Consider the following 17,312-nt stretch of genomic DNA (forward strand, 5'->3'; position numbering starts at 1 on the left):
GAATGACTCTCTAAATGCTACCAGTTTCTACCCCTTCGCCAGTGATACACCGTTCTCAGCATTCCATTGCTTTACTTCCCGACTTCAAGTCATCCCGCTTGCGCAGTCATCAGAGATTCAACTCTCTGGTCGACTTCATCGCCAGCCCATCCAAGCAGAGCCTCGTCAATCTGGCGACCTTGCTGAACACAACGCTAGGACCAGCTGTCCGAGACAGGGATGACAGTTCCACTAAACTTTCGTCCCCTGTGACCTCCACTTGACCAATGCACCTCGACTGCACCTGCCCTGAGAAATCGACTTTCTAAACGCGTCCCACGGATCAGGATCCAAGAATCTTTCTTGATCATCACCACCGTTTTTTTTTCTTGGCCCAGCTTCGCCCCTTCGATGGCAATTGGGCACTGGCGACGATACACAATTGATTGTCCCTCGCCGAGCGCTTGATTGCACCGGCTCAACAAACGCATGCGACGAACCGATTGCGACAAACGCCAGGCGCAACTGTGAGATGGCTTCCGCACTCCCAGCCGCCATGGCTGCTGCCTCATCCATCGACCCGGCGCCGGCGACTTCGACCGATTCCCCTCCTGCCTCCAAGAAGTTCAAGGCGTCCGACCTCCCCCTACCATCTGCGACCCGAGCCGCCATCGAATCCCTGGCCCACAGCTTCAAGAAGAAGGGCGGATACGACGCCATTCGCAAGGAGGTCTGGGACAAGTTTGCAGCTAGCGTGAGTCTCTTCTGGCATGTACTTGCGTGACGAACGACTGACCCGCGCAGGATTACGAGGCCCAAGTCACCAAAGCCATCCTCGAGGTGGCCGAACAGGAAGTCGAACGCAACCCCGGCCAGCTCCTTACCCTCGACCGAGGCAAAGCTGCCGCCCTAATTGACGGTGCTCTCGAGCGCTCTGGCGTGTACCAAAAGGCAGAGCAGGTCATCACGCAGCTCATCGACAGGGCATCGATCGAGGAACGCATGCGACAGCTGCGCCGCGCCGACATTGGCGAAGACGAAGCTGCGGCAGAGCAAGAGCGGGGAGCCAAGACAGACGAAGACTACCACGCAGAGACGTTGGCGAAACAAGCTGAGCGCGAAAGAGTCCGGGAGGAACTGAGACAAAAGGAGGCTGCCATTGAAGAAGAGAAACGCAAGATTGCACGGGAAGAGCGTAAAAAGGTCGAAAAGGAACGAGAAAAGGCCGAGGAGAAACGCAAAGCCGAACGAGACGCCAGACGGGCTGCCAGAGAGAAGCTTCAAGCAGAACGCGAGGCCGAAAGAGAAGAGCGCCGCCGCCAACGAGACAAGGAGCGGAGCCGGGAAAGGGAGCGGGACCGCGACCGCGACCGAAGCCGGAGCCGCAGCCGTAGCCGCCGCAGAGATAGAGATCGCGACAGAGACCGTGATCGGGACCGCGACGAGCGCGACCGTGAGCGTCGGGAAGAGCGAGATCGCAAGCGCAAGGAGCGGCACGAAGAGACCGAGGAAGCCAAGCAGAAGCTTTCCCAGGAGCAGCTCGAGAGACTCGAACAGGAAGCCCTTGCGGACCTCCTCCGAGAGAGCAAGCGCAACACGGCAAAGCAACCCGAACTGGAGATTGACGAAGCGCTGGCACCACCTCCTAGGAAGCTGGCTCCCGCGTCTGCCATCATGCCCTTTAAGAAGGTTGCCTCCTCGCGAGACTCGCAAAAGGCCGCCGAGCCGAAGAAGGCGGTAGAAGTCAAGAAGGAAGCACGAGATGCCAGCGTCGCTGCGACACCTAAAGCCGATGCACCAGCTGTCAAGGCTAGAAGTCGCAGTCGGTCACAGGCGACTGCCAAGGACCGCGAGAAGGACAAGGAAGGCGATGACGATAGACGACGCACGCGAGATGATGACGACCGCCACAGACGTGATCGTCGGTCTAGGTCTCCTCGACCGCGTGATCGATCCCGCGACAGACGTGACAGGTCGCGGTCAAGAACCCGACGCGATCGCAGCAGGTCTCGTCGACCCGAAAGGCGGGAGAGGACCCCCTCGCGTACTCGATCCAAGACGCGCCGTGATCGAAGCAGATCTCGCACACGCCACGACCGCCGTGATAGGAGTCGGTCTAGGTCTCGCGACCGGAGAGACCGCGTTCGCGACAGACGAGATCGTAGTCGCTCACGCCGCCGCGAGAGAAGTCGGTCGCGGGCTCGCAACGATCGCAGGGATCGCAGCCGTTCTCGTGTGAGGGCCGACCGCCGAGACAAGTCGCGGTCCCGCTCTAGGACCCGCCGAAGCAGGTCTCCACGGCCTGACCGGCGCGAGTCGATCCGACGTGACCGCAGCCGCTCTCGCCCTCGCCGGGATCGCTCTTCTGACCGAAAACCTTCTGAGCGCGATCGCAAGAGTCGGTCTCGCTCGAGACACCTTTCTCCCGTGGTGCGATCTACTCCCCGGCTGGAACGCGACAAGGACGAAAAGGAGGCCACCAAGATGGTCGAGGTCCGCAAGCGCGAAAAGGAAGCCAAGGCGTATCTTGCGGCGCAGCGCGAGGCCCGAGAGAAGGGCATGCCGGTTCCCGGGATCGACGATAAGAGAAGCACGGGGGATCGCTCACCTGAGGCGAAACGCAGGCGCGACCTGGATGAGATCGATCGGTACGTGCCTCCCGGCCGAGACCGAGAGCGGCCTCATGATCTAGCCCGGGACGATGAGCGGCGTCGGAGTCGCTCGCGCAGCAAAGATCGCGAGCGGGATAAGGACAGAGACCGCGCCAGGGACAGAGATCGCGATCGTGATAGGGACAGGGACCGAGACCGGAGAGACAGAGACCGCGATAGGGATCGGTCGAGAGATCGCTCTAGAGATCGACGGGACCGGGAGAGGGCCAGGTCGAGGGATCGGGATCGGGATAGGGATAGGGACCGTGATCGTGATCGCGACCGTGACCGCCGCAGCCGGAGAGACCGCAGCGTCTCGTCGCGGAGGGATAGACGGGATCGAGACCGGAGCCGGAGCCGCCGAAGGAGTAGGAGTCGCTAGTTACCTCTGCGCCCGGCGGGGATGGTTATGGGATGGGACTGTGAAAAATAGGGAGGGTACGGCATCGGGTCGTCTCACGTGGATAGGAGTTATGGAATATCATCACATGGCTCACTATGGCATACGGCTGGGGCGAAAGCGTCGATAGCATCAGTAGCATCAATCGCAGTGACAGCTCGCGGGAAGTGCGCCTCAAAGTGAAGCTCGCCTTTCCCGTGGAAGGATGTCGTCAGCTGTGGTGGACATGCGGCAGCCTTCTGTATCTGATACGACCGCCGCCTATCCACAACTCTCCATGTAAACACGGCGCCGAACGGAACCCCACAAAAGCGGCTTCGGCCCGGACAAGCAACCGGAAACCCGGAAGCAACAGGGATCCCAATTTCCAAACCGCCCACGCAGCGTGTAGCTGTCATGGACTCACGGGGAATGGAAACGCGACGGGCGGTGCATCCGAGGGACCCGGAACCCTGCACCATCCTGCCTATGCTTGCGCCGCCAACGCCAATGCTTCCACAGGACCTGGGTTCGGAGGCAGAGATGACGGGCCACGAATGCCGTCTTTTCCCTCCCCTTCCAGACCACAGTTTCTCGGACAGCCGCGAGCTCAACCATCCCCTTTGAAATCTTTTCAAATTCCCAAAATTGCCAGATTCTAGTTGAGAAGAAAGACGAGGTGTTTGGACGACAACGAGCCAGCTAGCATGACTCAAAGGTTCTTACGCACAGTCTGCTCATCTGCCCACAGCGAAGATTCGGGCAGAACTTTTTCGCTTTCGCGAAAGCCCCATTATCTACGATTACACGCTCTTTCCATGCCGCCGTGAGGCGTAGCGCTTCAAACTTTCTCACCGCAAATTGGCCACCCGTTTCCCATACACCCCGTCGGGGAACCTACACGGGGTGACGGGGTACCCGTTCCCAGACGTGCCAAACGCCTTCGTCCGCGGCAGTTTCGAATATCGTAGGTTTTTAGCTCTCTCCAGCTCGTTACGGCCGCCTTCTATGCCACGCTGCTACTCTACACTCCCAAGATAGAGAATAGCAAAACTCTGATAAGGCGAACCCGGCTTCCAAATCCGTCCGGCGTAGTAATCATTCCCGATCCCAGCCTGGCACCGAAAACCCTCGCACACATCACAATAAGGTTTTCCCAAACGCACTATAGTAAGCAGCCCTCTTCCCTGAATAGACTCACGCAGCCACGCATCACAATGAACAACGTCCAGGGTCCAGCCTTGCTGTCATACTGCGTACATCGTTTGCCCCCGTTTGACAGCCAATAGTGTGTGCCGGTGGGCGGGCCCTGTTCAGATTGCCAGAGATCTGTGAGGGCAGCGACTGAGCAAGCCAGCTCCCAAAACCACGTCTCAGAAAAGGTCCCGGCGGTTCCGTCTGGGGAAACTTTAATCTAGCTTCGCGCAATTCGCAAACATCCCCATCTGAACTCTGTTCTACGGAGTGCTCCGGTTTCTTCACGCAAAGTTGCCGGCGGACACGCAATTTTGCTATGCAAGTCCGCTGTGCGCGCGCAGCTTCACTACTCTCACTTGGGGCCCTTGGCATGCCGCCTAGAGGGGCTGACCCGAAGATGGCGCCACGCATACTATATCCTTAAGGCAGGTGTTTGACAGCTTCATAGTTTGATGAAGATGGGCGGCCGAATAGATTGGAATGCCGCGAAATTAATAGTACAAAAGAAGAAAAGACGGAAAGAAAAAAAAATAATGTCTCTGTAGGTCCCTCCCGCGGGAACACAGGTATCCAACGCCCCAAACGCCTGTAGTCCAAGTCCTGCCCACCCATACAGCGTCTAAGGCGCGGGCGTTGAGGTGGCCTTGGGGGTGTAGTCCCTAAAGTTGGCATTGAGCGGATCGCGGTCCAGCAGGTACTTGAACTTGTCCGAGTTCTTCTTGACGTAGTCTGGCACGTCGTGGTTCTCCTCGATGCGGTCAAAGTTGGACTCGCCTCGGCCGAAGCTGTGTAGTGTTAGTCAGAGTCGTCAAAAGTCAGAGACGCCACTTACATGTCGTGACCGCGGCGGGCCACGGAAACAATCCAGTCGGGGTCCTTGAACTCGGGCTTGTTGAGCTCGGCGTGGGAGAAGGAGTTGATCTTCTGGGCCATCTCCTCGACGGTGCTGAAGCAGTAGCTGCAGTGCCAGCCGCCCTGGTTGAAGTGGTGGTCGTTTGCGTTGTGGCGGAGGTCGTGGGGGAGGACGGTGTCGACGCCGCGGTAGACGGTGGCCTGGGGGTGGTTCCAGTCGTTGCGGGAGAGCCACTGGTAGGAGTAGTAATAAATCTTGGAGTGGATGGAGACGCGGGGCGGGATCTCGCAGTTGCGCAGGGCGCGGAGGACCTCTGGCTTGGGGATCTCGTCCACGTCGGAGACGATGAGAATATCGTCAATGGAAGCCTGCTGCTCGCCCTCGAGCGTGGGGATGACCTGCTCATACATGGCGTTACGGCTCTTGGCCTCGCGGTCCCAGGTGCTGCTCTCCTTGAGGGCCTCGAGGTCCATCTCGCGGAGAATCATCTTGTGGTGCCACGGCTTGAAGAGGTCCCAGTTCTCCTTGATGTACAGCGGCTTCTGGTTGTCGGTGAAGGTCAGGGCCGACTCGAGAATGACAAAGTAGTCGACGTAGGGAGCCATCTGGCCGAGGCGGACCTCGAGCATCTCGACTTCGGTGTTGATGAGGAGCAGGTCGTACACCTTGCGCTTGCGGACCAGCTCCGTGTTGGCCGGCTTCAGGCGGAAGTGGTCACAGTACTCGACGGCCTTTGCGGAAGGGAGGACCTCGCTGTTGCCTGCTTTGGCGAGGCCATCGTAGGGCGTGCTGTTGGGATGTGTGATCTTGCGGGCATGCTCGGCCACCTCTGAGTGAAGATCGAGACGCCAGACGAGCCAGATGAAAACGAGGGAGGCAACCACGGCCAGATACTTGATCTGGTGACTTGATGTTGGTTTGTTCATCATTTTGCTGGGTATAAGCACAAGTGACCGGAAGAAGATGAAGGAAAGGATGCCCCGAGAGAAACCGCTCAAACCTTGAGCTGCAAGATGAGCAAGACCACAGAGAAGAGAAGATGGGGAACGGCAAACTATCGGCCAAATCTTGCGAGCAGTGAAATAGAAAATGGGCGAGGTGAGGGGTACAAGCTGAACTTGTTGAACTCTGCGAGGGACACAAAGTCGGCTGGCGGTTGGCCTGAGCTCTCTCAAAGTTCAGTCTGAGTCGCCGGTCTCGAACATTTCAGAGGACAATCCTATAAGTGTCTCGCCTCCGCTAAAAGGCGTCGTCCGTCATGCGTGTACATTTCTAAGCCCGCCGAGCTGAGGTCCGCCCTTTGATAGTCTGGACAGGGGTGGGCGTTATTTGCTGTGTTGGAACCCTTTGGGCCCTAGGGGCCATGCCATTCGAGAACGTGATAGCGGGAATGCAATCACCGAACGCAGTGCCTGTGGCGGACAAGGCGATGCCGCGATTGACGCCAAGATGGGCCAACAGGCAGCCCAACAGACAGCCGCAGGAACGTGTAGACCCGCGATGGCACGAGACTATCACGACAGTATCCATATGTAGACGGGATGAGCGGACGGCTAAAGGGAGGTTGACGTGCATCAGACCCTGGATGGGTGTTGGGATGAGCATCTTGGGCGGCACTGGCACGCAGATGCTATTCGCACGCATACTTCCGGCAGGGAGGACGCGCCGCTGCAGTGCGAATGTCCTCATCCAAAGGCGATGCAGGGGGCGGCCATGCCAGCTTGGCGCAAAGATAACGACAGTCGACACTTGTCAAAGATCCCTTGATCTGCCCTAGCACGCCTAGCCTTCCAGTCGTCTGGGTATGGTTTGTGGACCATTGCCTGTGGCCCATGGACCAAGCCCTGTGGTTGCAAGCGGGACGGTACGGGATCCTCGGGGAGCGAAGTACCCCTGTCCGAGGTCTTCAGGTCTTTGGGAAGTTCGCCGTGAGCAGATGTGGGCTTGCAGCTGGAGAGCGAAAGAAAGAGAGGCGGCGAGTCACAGGCCAGGGTGGTAGACTGGGCTTGCAGGATGGCGGGTGCGCTTTGTGATGATTTGGTGTTGTGTTCTGAACACATTTCGGCGGTGGCCCGAGATGTCTTGATTGACGTTCCGCTAGTCTGATGATGGGCCTCACTAATCGCCCATCTACTCGTGAATGGTCTCCAGCGCGGTGGACAAGTACCACGCGACGACAGCCCACATGCCCAGAAGGATATTGCGACCAAGGCCGGTCTGACAAAGAGAAGATGGGCTGAACGGAGCACCATAGTGCAAAGAAATCGAAAGCGTCGTCGGCATTGGGTTTCCCTTTGGTTTCCCTGGAGTTACACAGCACGCGTTGGGTGTTCTGTCTTGGATCCGAGAACCGGGTCGAATTGTGGTGGCAGCCAAGGGAGTTGAGTTCTCTCCCGCATTCCGTTGGTGTTGGAATGCGGATACGGAGCGATGAAGCATCACATCGTGGTTGATGATGGTGTTGATGGGCGAGAAGCCGTGGGTGATGCAAGGGAGCGTGGGGGAGATGAGGCCACTAGAGAACTTGGCGGGCGCCTTTGGCTTTTCCAGCGATCCCTTGGTTACACGAATCGGTTATGCAGAAAGTGGACAAGACATTGTGTGCCGTTTTGTGCAACCTCGCTTGGTGTTGCTGGTGTTGCTGGTGTTGCTTATCTAAGATGCTTATCTAAGATGCTTATCTAAGATGCTGACCTAAGGTGTATGTACTTGTGTCATGTACCTCTGGATGCACCATGGCATGGCGCCAATGCAGGAGATGGAGCCAAGTTTTATGCTTCCCCTGGCCTCTGAGCTTAATTAAAACATGACAGGCTGCGAGCAGCAATAGACGGCCAACGGCACAGGCAGCGCCCCAGCACCAACTCGTCAATCCGCTGCATCGCGGGGCCGAGCCAACAAACTTTCCCCTTGATCATTGCCTTCATAGGAACGCACCGGACAGAGTAAAGACCACAGAACAGAGACTAGAGGTGTTTCCCCTTCCCTCGCGTTACACGACCCCCCTTGGCTCGCCGTTGTGTCTTGCATTGTGCCTTTGTCTCGCCTTGCTTGCCAAAGTCCCAAGTCCGCCGGCACTCATCTCAAGCTTTCGCTCCTTGACTTCTTCCCCCTTCTGATCATCACCACAACTCCCGCTGTCCAACTCTCCTTTCCTCATCCGAACACCCTCCACTCTCCCTTGGTCCCCTGAAAGCCTCGAGGCAAATTGCCTGCCACAAGGTTCATTTGCAAATTCCATTGCGCGACACGTTGCTCTTTTGACTCGTCTCTGCGGTCTACCTATGCAAAGTACAATCCGGACACAGCATCTCTCTGGACAATTAGCAACTCGTTAGCAACTCGTCAGTGAACCGGCCGTAACTGTGGCATCTACAGCTTCATCTCCTCTGCGACTGCCAGAAACCAGACCGCACCCAACATCTCCAAACTCCCAGACTGCAACCAACGTCAACTCTCGCAACTCCAACACCCCATCCAACCAGTCAACCGGCAACCAACTAAAGACAAAAGACAGGGGTCGCTCCCTCCACGTGCCGGCCGCCCGACTTTAGCGCCTCCTCCCCAAAGCCCCCCCTTCTCCGCCAGCCTTCTTCAGGCCCAGCTACGACCAGTGGTCAGCCCAGTCCAATAAGGTGCCGTCCTATTTCGTACCATCGCCAGGTACATTGCAGCCAGCAGAAAATACGAGAAAACCCGCTGCGGAAGGGGGCTCATTGACACCAAAGGACCTCGACGTACCGAGTACCAGGCACCAGTCCAGCAAACGGCGCAGCGCTTCAAACATCCGCCTGCCGCCACACACCTTGCAGTCTTCACTTCTCTTCCTTCGTCTCTCTCCGTGCCACTCTCGCTCTCGCCTTTTTGTCACCTTGTTGACCTGCAAGGCGGTTCGCATTTTGCATCCTCCTCTCCTCCATCTTTTCTTCTCCCGTCTTTCCTTGTCGCTGTTCTGTCGCGTCGCTGCACTGCATCTCTCATGCCTTCCGTCTGACGCAACTGTAACAACCCCCATCCTGTCCTTCCCCCCGACGAACCCGGCCCACCACCGACTCCAGTCCCGTCGTCCGCCGCCGTCTCCGTCGCCGTACCCTCCGATCATCTGTCACTTGGCTTCTCGACTTTGTTGCTTGTCACCCCTGTCACAACACCATCACCGCGCAACCATGAGCGAGCTGCCAACCACCGAGAAGGCCGTGGGCTCCAAGGCTCTTCACCCAGCCTTCTTCATCGCGTGCGTATCCCCATCCTCAGCCTCGCCGGGCCTCACTAACACTCCCACAGGAGCTGGATCTTCTTCTCCAACTTGACCATCCTCTTCAACAAGTGGCTGCTTGACACGGCCGGCTTCAGTAAGCACCTTCTACCCCATTATGTTGACCGTCACTAACCACCCACAGAATACCGTACGTCTCACCAGCCCAAACCCTCACTGCTCCCCACTAACATGCCCCAGCCGTGATCCTCACCTTCTGGCACCTCGTCTTCTCCACCCTGGCAACCCAGGTGCTGGCGCGCTTCACCTCCCTCCTCGATGGCCGCCACAAGGTCAAGATGACGGGTCGCGTCTACCTGCGCGCCATCATGCCCATCGGCGTCCTCTACTCGGGCTCCCTCGTCTGCTCCAACCTCGTCTACCTCTACCTCTCCGTCTCCTTCATCCAGATGCTCAAGGCCGCCGCCCCCGTCGCCGTCCTCTTCACCAGCTGGATCTGGGGCGTCGCCGACCCCTCCATGAAGACCTTCTACAACATCCTCCTCATCGTCGGCGGCGTCGGCCTCGCCTCCTTTGGCGAGATCGAGTTCTCCTGGATCGGCTTCATCTTCCAGATGGGCGGCATCATCTTCGAGGCCATCCGCCTCGTCATGATCCAGGTCCTGCTCAAGGGCGACGAGAACGCCCAGAAGATGGACCCCCTCGTCAGCCTCTACTACTACGCCCCCGTCTGCGCCGTCATGAACTTCTTCGTCGCCTACTTCAGCGAGTTCAGCAAGTTCAACGTCGAGGACTTCAACAAGGTCGGCTTCACCATGCTGCTCCTCAACGCCAGCGTCGCCTTTGCCCTCAACATCTCCAGCGTCTTCCTCGTAAGTGCCGTCTCTGTACTCTACCGACCCCTACTGACAGAAACCAGATCGGCAAGACGTCAGGCCTCGTCATGACCCTCACCGGCATCCTCAAGAACATCCTCCTCATCGTCGTCTCCGTCCTCATCTGGCACACCAGCATCACGGCCCTCCAGTTCATCGGCTACGCCGTCGCCCTCTTCGGCCTCGTCATCTACTCCACCGGCTGGGACCAGCTCAAGGCCTCGAGCGCCGGCGCCATCACCTGGTCCCGCGGTGTCTGGAACTCCCACGCCCTCGACGAGGGCCGCCTCTCGCCCCTCCTCCGCCGCGCCATCTTCTTCGGCCTGCTCACCCTCATCGCCCTCATGGTCGTCATGGGCTTCGCCTACAAGGGTGCTGCGGCGCCGGCGGACTGGTTTGCCAAGGTGGGCGCCGTCAGCGCCTAGATGTGTTGACGCTTCTTTTTTTCCTTTTTTCCATCATCAAAGCCTGGAGTTTTGGGATAGCGCGTCGTGTACAAAGAGAATATTGGGATCAGAAAATCATGGATTCGTGGCGGGGTTGATGTTTGGTTTTTTGAACGCGCGGGTTTGGGGTGGTCTTTGGGTCTAGGCCGCCCGGTGTTGTAATATTGTATATCATGAAGCAGCATGCATCACAGGCACAGCTTTAGAATACATGATCTGAACGACGTGCCTCCCGTCTCCGAACCCGCATGACAAAGTAGCGTCTACCGAACTAGAAGCAGCATCGCGATCCATTGACCTATCACAAGCTTCGCAACCTGCAGCCAAGACTTACTAAACTATGGAGATCCAACCCGACGACCGCCCATCCCTCGCAGATCGCGTGTCATTGGATTCGCGCTTTGAAAGAAGCACCTTTCCTCAACGACATTCAGAGACAGAAGCGACCCAACCAAGCTTTACACCCCGGGTCTCAAGACCAGTCCCTCAAGATGAACTTCACATCCACCCTCCTAACCAGCCACGAAACCCTCTACCGCGCCTCCACAACAGCAACCTTCCTCGCCGCCGCCGCGCGCGGCAAAGTGCCCAAATCGATCCTCGGCCGCTGACTCGCAAACGACAGGCTCTACATCCACGCGTACATCAAGGGCGCAGGCCGGTTCCTCGCGCTGCTGGACCTCCCTGACGTCGTCGAGTCTTCTTCCCGTCACGATGTCTCTGGTCACGATGCTGGCTCTCCCGCAGTGACGGACAAAGCGGCAGACAGAGCGACGGCAACCGTGACAGAACGACTCCTCAACTGGCTCATCGACGCGCTCGTCAACGTCCGCCGCGAGGAGAGATTCTTCATCGACGTCGCCGCCCGCTTCGGTATCGACGTCAACTTGCCCACCGCGCCCACTTCCGAGAGAGGCAGCAGTGCCCGCCGGCGGGTAAAGGACGAAGACAAAAACGCAGGCCTCCTCGCCTTCGAACGCCTCTTCACCTCCATCGCCACCGCACCTCCTCGCAGTGTCCTCCTCCCCTGGCTCGCCCCCGCCGTCCTCTTCTGGGCGACGGAGAAGTGCTACCTCGAAGCCTGGTCCGGCGCGAGGGACATGCTTCCTTGGTCCGTCTCTGCTACCTCTGCCTCTGGCACCTCTGGAAAAGACACGGCCTCGGACTCGGACGGCGGCGCCCTGCGGACAGAATTTATCCCCAACTGGAGCAGCCCCGCCTTCAGAGCCTTCGTAGACGAGCTAGCCGCCATCGTCGACGACGGCGTCGACGAAGCGGTCCGACTGCACGGCGAGGAGGCCGTCGGGGACGAGATCGATCAGGCTCGGCACATGTGGAGAGAGGTTCTCCTGGCGGAGAACGACTTTTGGCCCGAGGAGATGGAGGAGGGCGGTTTGCGAAGGGTTCCCTCTGCTTAAGAGACGCATGCGTTCATCACACATGCTTCAGCATCATGACGCGTCCCTCACGTCCAGATATGCAGTGAATTAACTATGCCATTACCCGATCCCGTGACCCTAGTAGCCAGAGCATCCCCCAGCTCAGTATCCGCGCCGCGAGCGCATGGTATTACCGCGGAATCCCAACGCCTATCGCTATGCTATAAAACGACCAAAGCAACCATGTCCTCCTCTTCATTATACAGAACCCAGCACTCAGACGGCAATCATCTGCGGTCCTCGCTCAGTCTGGTTCTCTCCCAACTCGTCGTCTCCATCCCCCGGCAGCGGCACAGACCGCGCCTGCGAGACATCTCCCTCGGCGACCGCCACCATAGTGCCGGCCACCGGCAACTCGTCATCATCTTCGTCTGCCGATACCTCCTTCACCGTGCAGGTAAAGGCGGGCTTCTCGACCTTTGGCGTCTCCTCGTCTGCTGCGTCCATGGCGTCTGCATCCTGAACAGTCTCTACAGCTGGAATCTCGGACGAGGGGATAATGTTTGGGTCGACACAATCGTAGAATAGCATAAAGACGTTACCTTGCGCCAGCAGCTCCTCTTCGTCAACCTTGCGGAGAGTGTCGTCGCTGAGACGCCACCAGTCCATCTCCGCATCGTCCTCCAGAGTCTCCGACTTGGGCGAGACAACCTCCTCGCCATCACTCGGCGGCGAGTGTCGGGGGAACTTGCGGTAGCAGACGTAGTGCCCGTTTTCGTGACGACCATAGTGCGTGACGACGGCCCGCAGCTCGTATATCGGCCCAGTAATGAATGACTTGCGCTTGTCGCCCGCAATCATTGAGGACCGCGGATCCAACAGCCACTGCTCCTCTTCCTCCAAGCCGTCAGCGGAACCCGTCTTGCTGGCACTACCCAAACACCACGGACCCAAGTCCAACGTCAGAGGGAACCGGATCCCCGACGAGTTCTTGTACATCATGCCAGTGTTCTCGTCAAACACGGACCTGTTCATGTGGACGGCGAGACTCTGCGGTGGCCGCGCAATGACGGCCTGCTTCGTCTTTGTTGACGAGACCTTGAAGTTTGAAGGGAACTTGCACTTTTCCGTGAGCGTCTTGTCCTCGAAATCGTCCTCTTCCAGCGCCTCCTCCACAGCCGACAGCCGCGACTTTGGCTCCTTGAGCTTCTGCTCGTCAGTGTACGACGCTTCTGCTCTCTCGACGAGGAGGGTCAGCAGCCTCTTGGCTTTCAGTAGCGTGCACTTTCCACACTCGACGCCCTCGATCGACTCAATATGGGCGTACGCGTCTAGAAGCTCGTACAGATCGTGGTCGTTGCCGCCCACATTCAAACTGAGCGTGAGGCAGTTGAAGGGGATCATGGAAAGGCCGTCAGAGTGTCCACACTCGACGCAGGCCACCCGCTGAGCAATGAGCCCCTCAAGGGGGTTCCGCAGAGACTTGGAAGCCGCGCTAATCTTGGAGGCCGTCGACAGACTCTGGTAGCCGCTGTCGTCGCTGTGCTGGCTCGTGGCAGTGTCGTCGCTGGCGCAGTCCGACTCGAAGCCCGACGACTTGATGGTCGCCTTAGCCACCTTTGCAATCTCCCTGTCCACCTCGTCGAGCAGCTTTGAAAAGTATTCCTGCGCATCCTGCTGCTGCCACGTGCTCATGTTCTTGAGGGAGCCTGGCGTCCATAACGTCTTGCCGTAGTTGCTAGCGCTGTTGAGGTCCTCAATCAGGTTCCGCAGCGTGTCGACGGCCTCGACTTTGCGGCGGTCGATCTCGGGGTCCTGGACAGGGTCGGCCAGGTACTTTGGAAACGGCTTGAGCGAGGCGAGCCCTTGGAGGATGCTGTTCTGGTAGCACGAGTTGTCGAGGTTCCCCAGGCCTGGCGGGTAGTTGCTGGAGCCCTTAAGGCTCATCATGGCCCCGGAGACGGACGACAGCCCTCGAATGCCGGCTTGCGAGACCGTCCCCATGATGCCTCCCTGTCTGTCCATGCCGAGAATCTTTTTCAGAAGCGCACTCTTGGCCGCATGTGTTCTGGCTTGGTTCTGGAGCATCGGCCGCGGAACGAGCGGCGGATGCAGCCAGGCTTCCAGAAGGGTCAAGGCGTCGTGGGGGATAAGCCAGACGATTACGTCCCAGAGGGTCCGAGAGGCGTGCGAGAGTAGGGTGGTCGGAAGGGAAGCGCCGAAAACAGAGACGAGCGCTGTGAGGACGAGGGCAAAGAGGGACACGACGACGCTCGGCTCCGTCAGCCTCGTCCAAATGGTCTCGTCGGCGTGAAGTCGTCGGTAGTAGTCGGGTCCGCCGTAGTGCTTGAATGCGGGAGAATTCATAGTCGGGATTGTATACGGGTGCTTGTGGGAGTTGGAGCTTCAGGCGAGCTTCTGCAATGCTATATCGGAGAGGCCACGCGCTGCCATGTCGAGAAGACGATTCGAAAGGTGTCCAGTCGTGGCGATGCTCGCTGATTAAGTGGTTGTGGGTGAGTAAGGCTCTGGAATGTCTGCACGGATGGTGTTGAGGCGTCGCGGCAGTGCTAGAAGGAAAGATGCCAAAGTTGAGCGGGACCAGGGGTTCCACAGGGGCAACGCTGCGACAAGGATTGGTCAGAGCGCGGTCCCAAGGCTTGTGATCGCCCCGCTTATCGTGATAAGATAGCGTGCAGGTCGATAAGGAATTTTATATCCCCCACACCGCGGCGAGTCTGGCGGTGCAGTCTACACCACAGAACTCGATACGATCGCAAAGATGGGCGCATCCAAGAAGAACAGACGTGAGCCTGCAGTCTCTCTTTTTACTATGACATCTTTCTAACATAAGCAGAACCCTCGCTCCACTCGAGAGCCGCAAGGCGGGCGACGGACGTCGACATCGACACCGACAAGTCTCTCAAGGAAGTCAAGGCCCCGGCCGCCGCGACCGACTTCCGGCCGTCGGTCCTCAACGCCCAGCACAACTCTGGCGTGTCCAAGAAGACCAAGAACCGCAAGGCGCAGATGAGCGCCAAGGCCAAGGAGAGGAAAGAAAAGGCGGCGGACCGCGCCGAGGCCATCATGGGGCGGACCTCGACCAAGACGGAGAAGAGCAAGGACAGGGCGCGGAGGGTCCAGACGCGGAGCAAGCAGTGGGAGGACATCAACAAGGGGGCCATTGCGGCCAAGAAGTTCCCCGACGAGGAGGATTCCGAGGTGGAGCAGAGGCAGACGAAGAGCAGGACCGTCGAGGTGGCTGCTGGCAAGGGCTGGGAGACGGATGAGGAGATGGACGGCGCTGATGATGATGTCGCCGCTGCGTCTGCGCCAGCTCCTCCTGTACCGGCACCTCCCCCAGCAAACGACGATTTCGACGAGGAGATTTTGTAGTCCGTTGTCAGTTTCGGTTCAGGTTGCCCAGAGAGGTGGTCCTCGGGCTATGAGACTCATGATAGATACCCAATGATGACCATTCTGCATGCAGGTCCTTGAAAGTTTTCGAAAGCCTCGACGCAAAGTGCATGCCGCCCTTCTGCCTCAGTCGGTCACAAATTTGGAAGTCTTGGAGGGGCCAAAAGCTCTGCGACAGCGCCAGGTCCACTAAAAACGCTAAACTTACAGGGCCACCCAGCGGGGAAACACTTGTGCAGTTCCGTCAATCCGCCAAGGGGACCTGAGGTGCCGTAACTTGCAGCCTCGATTTTCTGCCGGACGTCATCCAATTCACCATCCACGCCATCCACACAAACCACAAGATGCCACCCAAGCGCATGACCGCGAACCCGGTCAAGCCGGGACGCTACTTCCCCGGCAAGGCCGTCCCCCAAGAGGACTCATCAGAATCGGACGCGAGCGATGACGAAGAAAAGGCAAACGACGACACAAGCAAGGCCCGCGCGATCAAGCCGCCGCCAAAGGCATCGAGCGCCGCCAAGATCGCGAGCAACGTCAGCAAAGTCAACCTCGACGAACGGAGGCGCGAGGCGCAGGACAAGGAGAACCAGAGGATAGCGCGCGAGAAAGCGGAGCGGCTCGCTGCGGAAGAAGGTTTCGTCACAGAAGAAGAAGAAGAGGAAGAGGGAGAAGATGACGATGAAGGCGAAGAAGAAAGCTCCAGCGAGGAGGAAAGCAGCAGCGAAGAAGAAGCACCCCGCCGCCTCATGATTCGACCCAAATTCATCCCAAAAAACCAGCGCAACGCAGCAGCGGCAGCCGCCAAAGGACAGTCGTCCACCAAAGACGACGAGACGCGCCAGGCAGAAGAAGAAGCCCGCCGCAAAGCCGCCGCCGACGCCCTCGTCGAAGAACAAATCGCAAAGGACCTCGCCGCCCGCGCCGCCGGCAAAAAGCACTGGGACGACGACGAGGCCTCGGGCTCCGACGTCGACACGACAGACGACCTCGACCCGGAGGCCGAACTCGCAGCCTGGCGCCTCCGCGAGCTCAAGCGCGTCAAGCGCGAGCGCGACCGCATCGCCGAGCAAGAAGCAGAGTACGCCGAGCGCGAGAGGCGGCAGAACCTCACGCAAGAGGAGCGCGACGCCGAGGACGCGGACAAGATTGCCGCGCAGCAGGACGAAAAGGACGCCAAGGGCAAGATGTCGTATCTACAAAAGTACTACCACAAGGGCGCGTTCTACAGCGAGGAGGCGAAGGCGTACGGGCTAGATAAGCGCGATCTCATGGGCATGCGTATTGCGGATGATGTCAAGGATCGCAGCGCGCTGCCGGAATATCTGCAGAAGCGCGACATGACGAAGTTGGGACGCAAGGGCGGGACAAAGTACAAGGATCTCAAGAGCGAGGATACCGGACGATGGGGCGAGTTTGATGACCGGCGTGGCGGGGGTGGTGGTGGTGACCGGAGGAGAGGCGGCTTCGATAGGGATGTGGACGAGCGATTCCGGCCGGACAATGATCGTGAGGTTAACGGTGCCAACGCCATTCCCTTGGGTGACCGCAAGGCGCCTTCAGCTGGTGGTAGAAGTGATCGTGATAGGTATCGCGACGACAGAGACGACCGGCGCAGAGACCGGGACGACTACCGCCGTCGAGATCGGTCGAGGTCGAGGTCGCCGCGCCGCGACTCGCGGGACGACTACAGGGATAGGCGGAAGCGCAGCCCGTCACGCGAGAGAGAGCGCTACGACAGCGACAAGCGGAGGCGCGTGGACTCTAGATAAACCCACCATAAGAGAAAAGACACTGGTCGTCATTGCAAAATGTATTAAGAAGCGTATCCGGATCAGGCTCACTACGAGCGCATGCTGAATATACCCTCCCAACCAAACTCCGAGGCCTTGAAAGAAACCCTTTGCCATCGTAAACGTC

General features: G+C 58.6%; 8 protein-coding genes across 8 annotated transcripts; 5 read left to right on the forward strand and 3 right to left on the reverse strand.

Moving 5' to 3' along the window:
• Window positions 1–511: 511 nt before the first annotated feature.
• Window positions 512–3,012, forward strand: CABS01_11349 (uncharacterized protein; the record flags this gene model as incomplete). The annotated part of the gene is made up of 2 exons (XM_060544704.1): window positions 512–733; window positions 784–3,012. The coding sequence occupies 2 exons, from the start codon at window positions 512–514 to the stop codon at window positions 3,010–3,012; spliced, it is 2,451 nt and encodes an 816-aa protein (XP_060397526.1).
• Window positions 3,013–4,825: 1,813 nt separating this feature from the next.
• On the reverse strand, window positions 4,826–5,988 carry CABS01_11350 (glycosyltransferase family 17; the record flags this gene model as incomplete). Its single annotated transcript, XM_060544705.1, has 2 exons — window positions 4,826–4,991; window positions 5,039–5,988. 2 exons carry the CDS (start codon window positions 5,986–5,988, stop codon window positions 4,826–4,828), a joined length of 1,116 nt encoding a protein of 371 aa, XP_060397527.1.
• Window positions 5,989–6,744: 756 nt separating this feature from the next.
• CABS01_11351 (uncharacterized protein) lies at window positions 6,745–7,119 on the reverse strand (the record flags this gene model as incomplete). The annotated part of the gene is made up of 1 exon (XM_060544706.1): window positions 6,745–7,119. One exon carries the CDS (start codon window positions 7,117–7,119, stop codon window positions 6,745–6,747), a length of 375 nt encoding a protein of 124 aa, XP_060397528.1.
• Window positions 7,120–9,225: 2,106 nt separating this feature from the next.
• On the forward strand, window positions 9,226–10,575 carry CABS01_11352 (triose-phosphate transporter; the record flags this gene model as incomplete). Its single annotated transcript, XM_060544707.1, has 5 exons — window positions 9,226–9,293; window positions 9,344–9,411; window positions 9,460–9,465; window positions 9,516–10,147; window positions 10,195–10,575. The coding sequence occupies 5 exons, from the start codon at window positions 9,226–9,228 to the stop codon at window positions 10,573–10,575; spliced, it is 1,155 nt and encodes a 384-aa protein (XP_060397529.1).
• Window positions 10,576–11,087: 512 nt separating this feature from the next.
• On the forward strand, window positions 11,088–12,014 carry CABS01_11353 (uncharacterized protein; the record flags this gene model as incomplete). The annotated part of the gene is made up of 2 exons (XM_060544708.1): window positions 11,088–11,180; window positions 11,247–12,014. 2 exons carry the CDS (start codon window positions 11,088–11,090, stop codon window positions 12,012–12,014), a joined length of 861 nt encoding a protein of 286 aa, XP_060397530.1.
• Window positions 12,015–12,251: 237 nt separating this feature from the next.
• Window positions 12,252–14,342, reverse strand: CABS01_11354 (ubiquitin carboxyl-terminal hydrolase; the record flags this gene model as incomplete). Its single annotated transcript, XM_060544709.1, has 1 exon — window positions 12,252–14,342. The coding sequence occupies one exon, from the start codon at window positions 14,340–14,342 to the stop codon at window positions 12,252–12,254; it is 2,091 nt and encodes a 696-aa protein (XP_060397531.1).
• A 415-nt stretch (window positions 14,343–14,757) lies between these two features.
• On the forward strand, window positions 14,758–15,371 carry CABS01_11355 (uncharacterized protein; the record flags this gene model as incomplete). The annotated part of the gene is made up of 2 exons (XM_060544710.1): window positions 14,758–14,782; window positions 14,833–15,371. 2 exons carry the CDS (start codon window positions 14,758–14,760, stop codon window positions 15,369–15,371), a joined length of 564 nt encoding a protein of 187 aa, XP_060397532.1.
• Window positions 15,372–15,736: 365 nt separating this feature from the next.
• Window positions 15,737–17,164, forward strand: CABS01_11356 (micro-fibrillar-associated protein 1; the record flags this gene model as incomplete). The annotated part of the gene is made up of 1 exon (XM_060544711.1): window positions 15,737–17,164. The coding sequence occupies one exon, from the start codon at window positions 15,737–15,739 to the stop codon at window positions 17,162–17,164; it is 1,428 nt and encodes a 475-aa protein (XP_060397533.1).
• Window positions 17,165–17,312: the final 148 nt, after the last annotated feature.

This window comes from Colletotrichum abscissum (genome assembly GCF_030869225.1).
Source record: "Colletotrichum abscissum strain IMI 504890 chromosome Unknown Scaffold_31.1, whole genome shotgun sequence".
Lineage (NCBI taxonomy): Eukaryota > Fungi > Ascomycota > Sordariomycetes > Glomerellales > Glomerellaceae > Colletotrichum > Colletotrichum abscissum.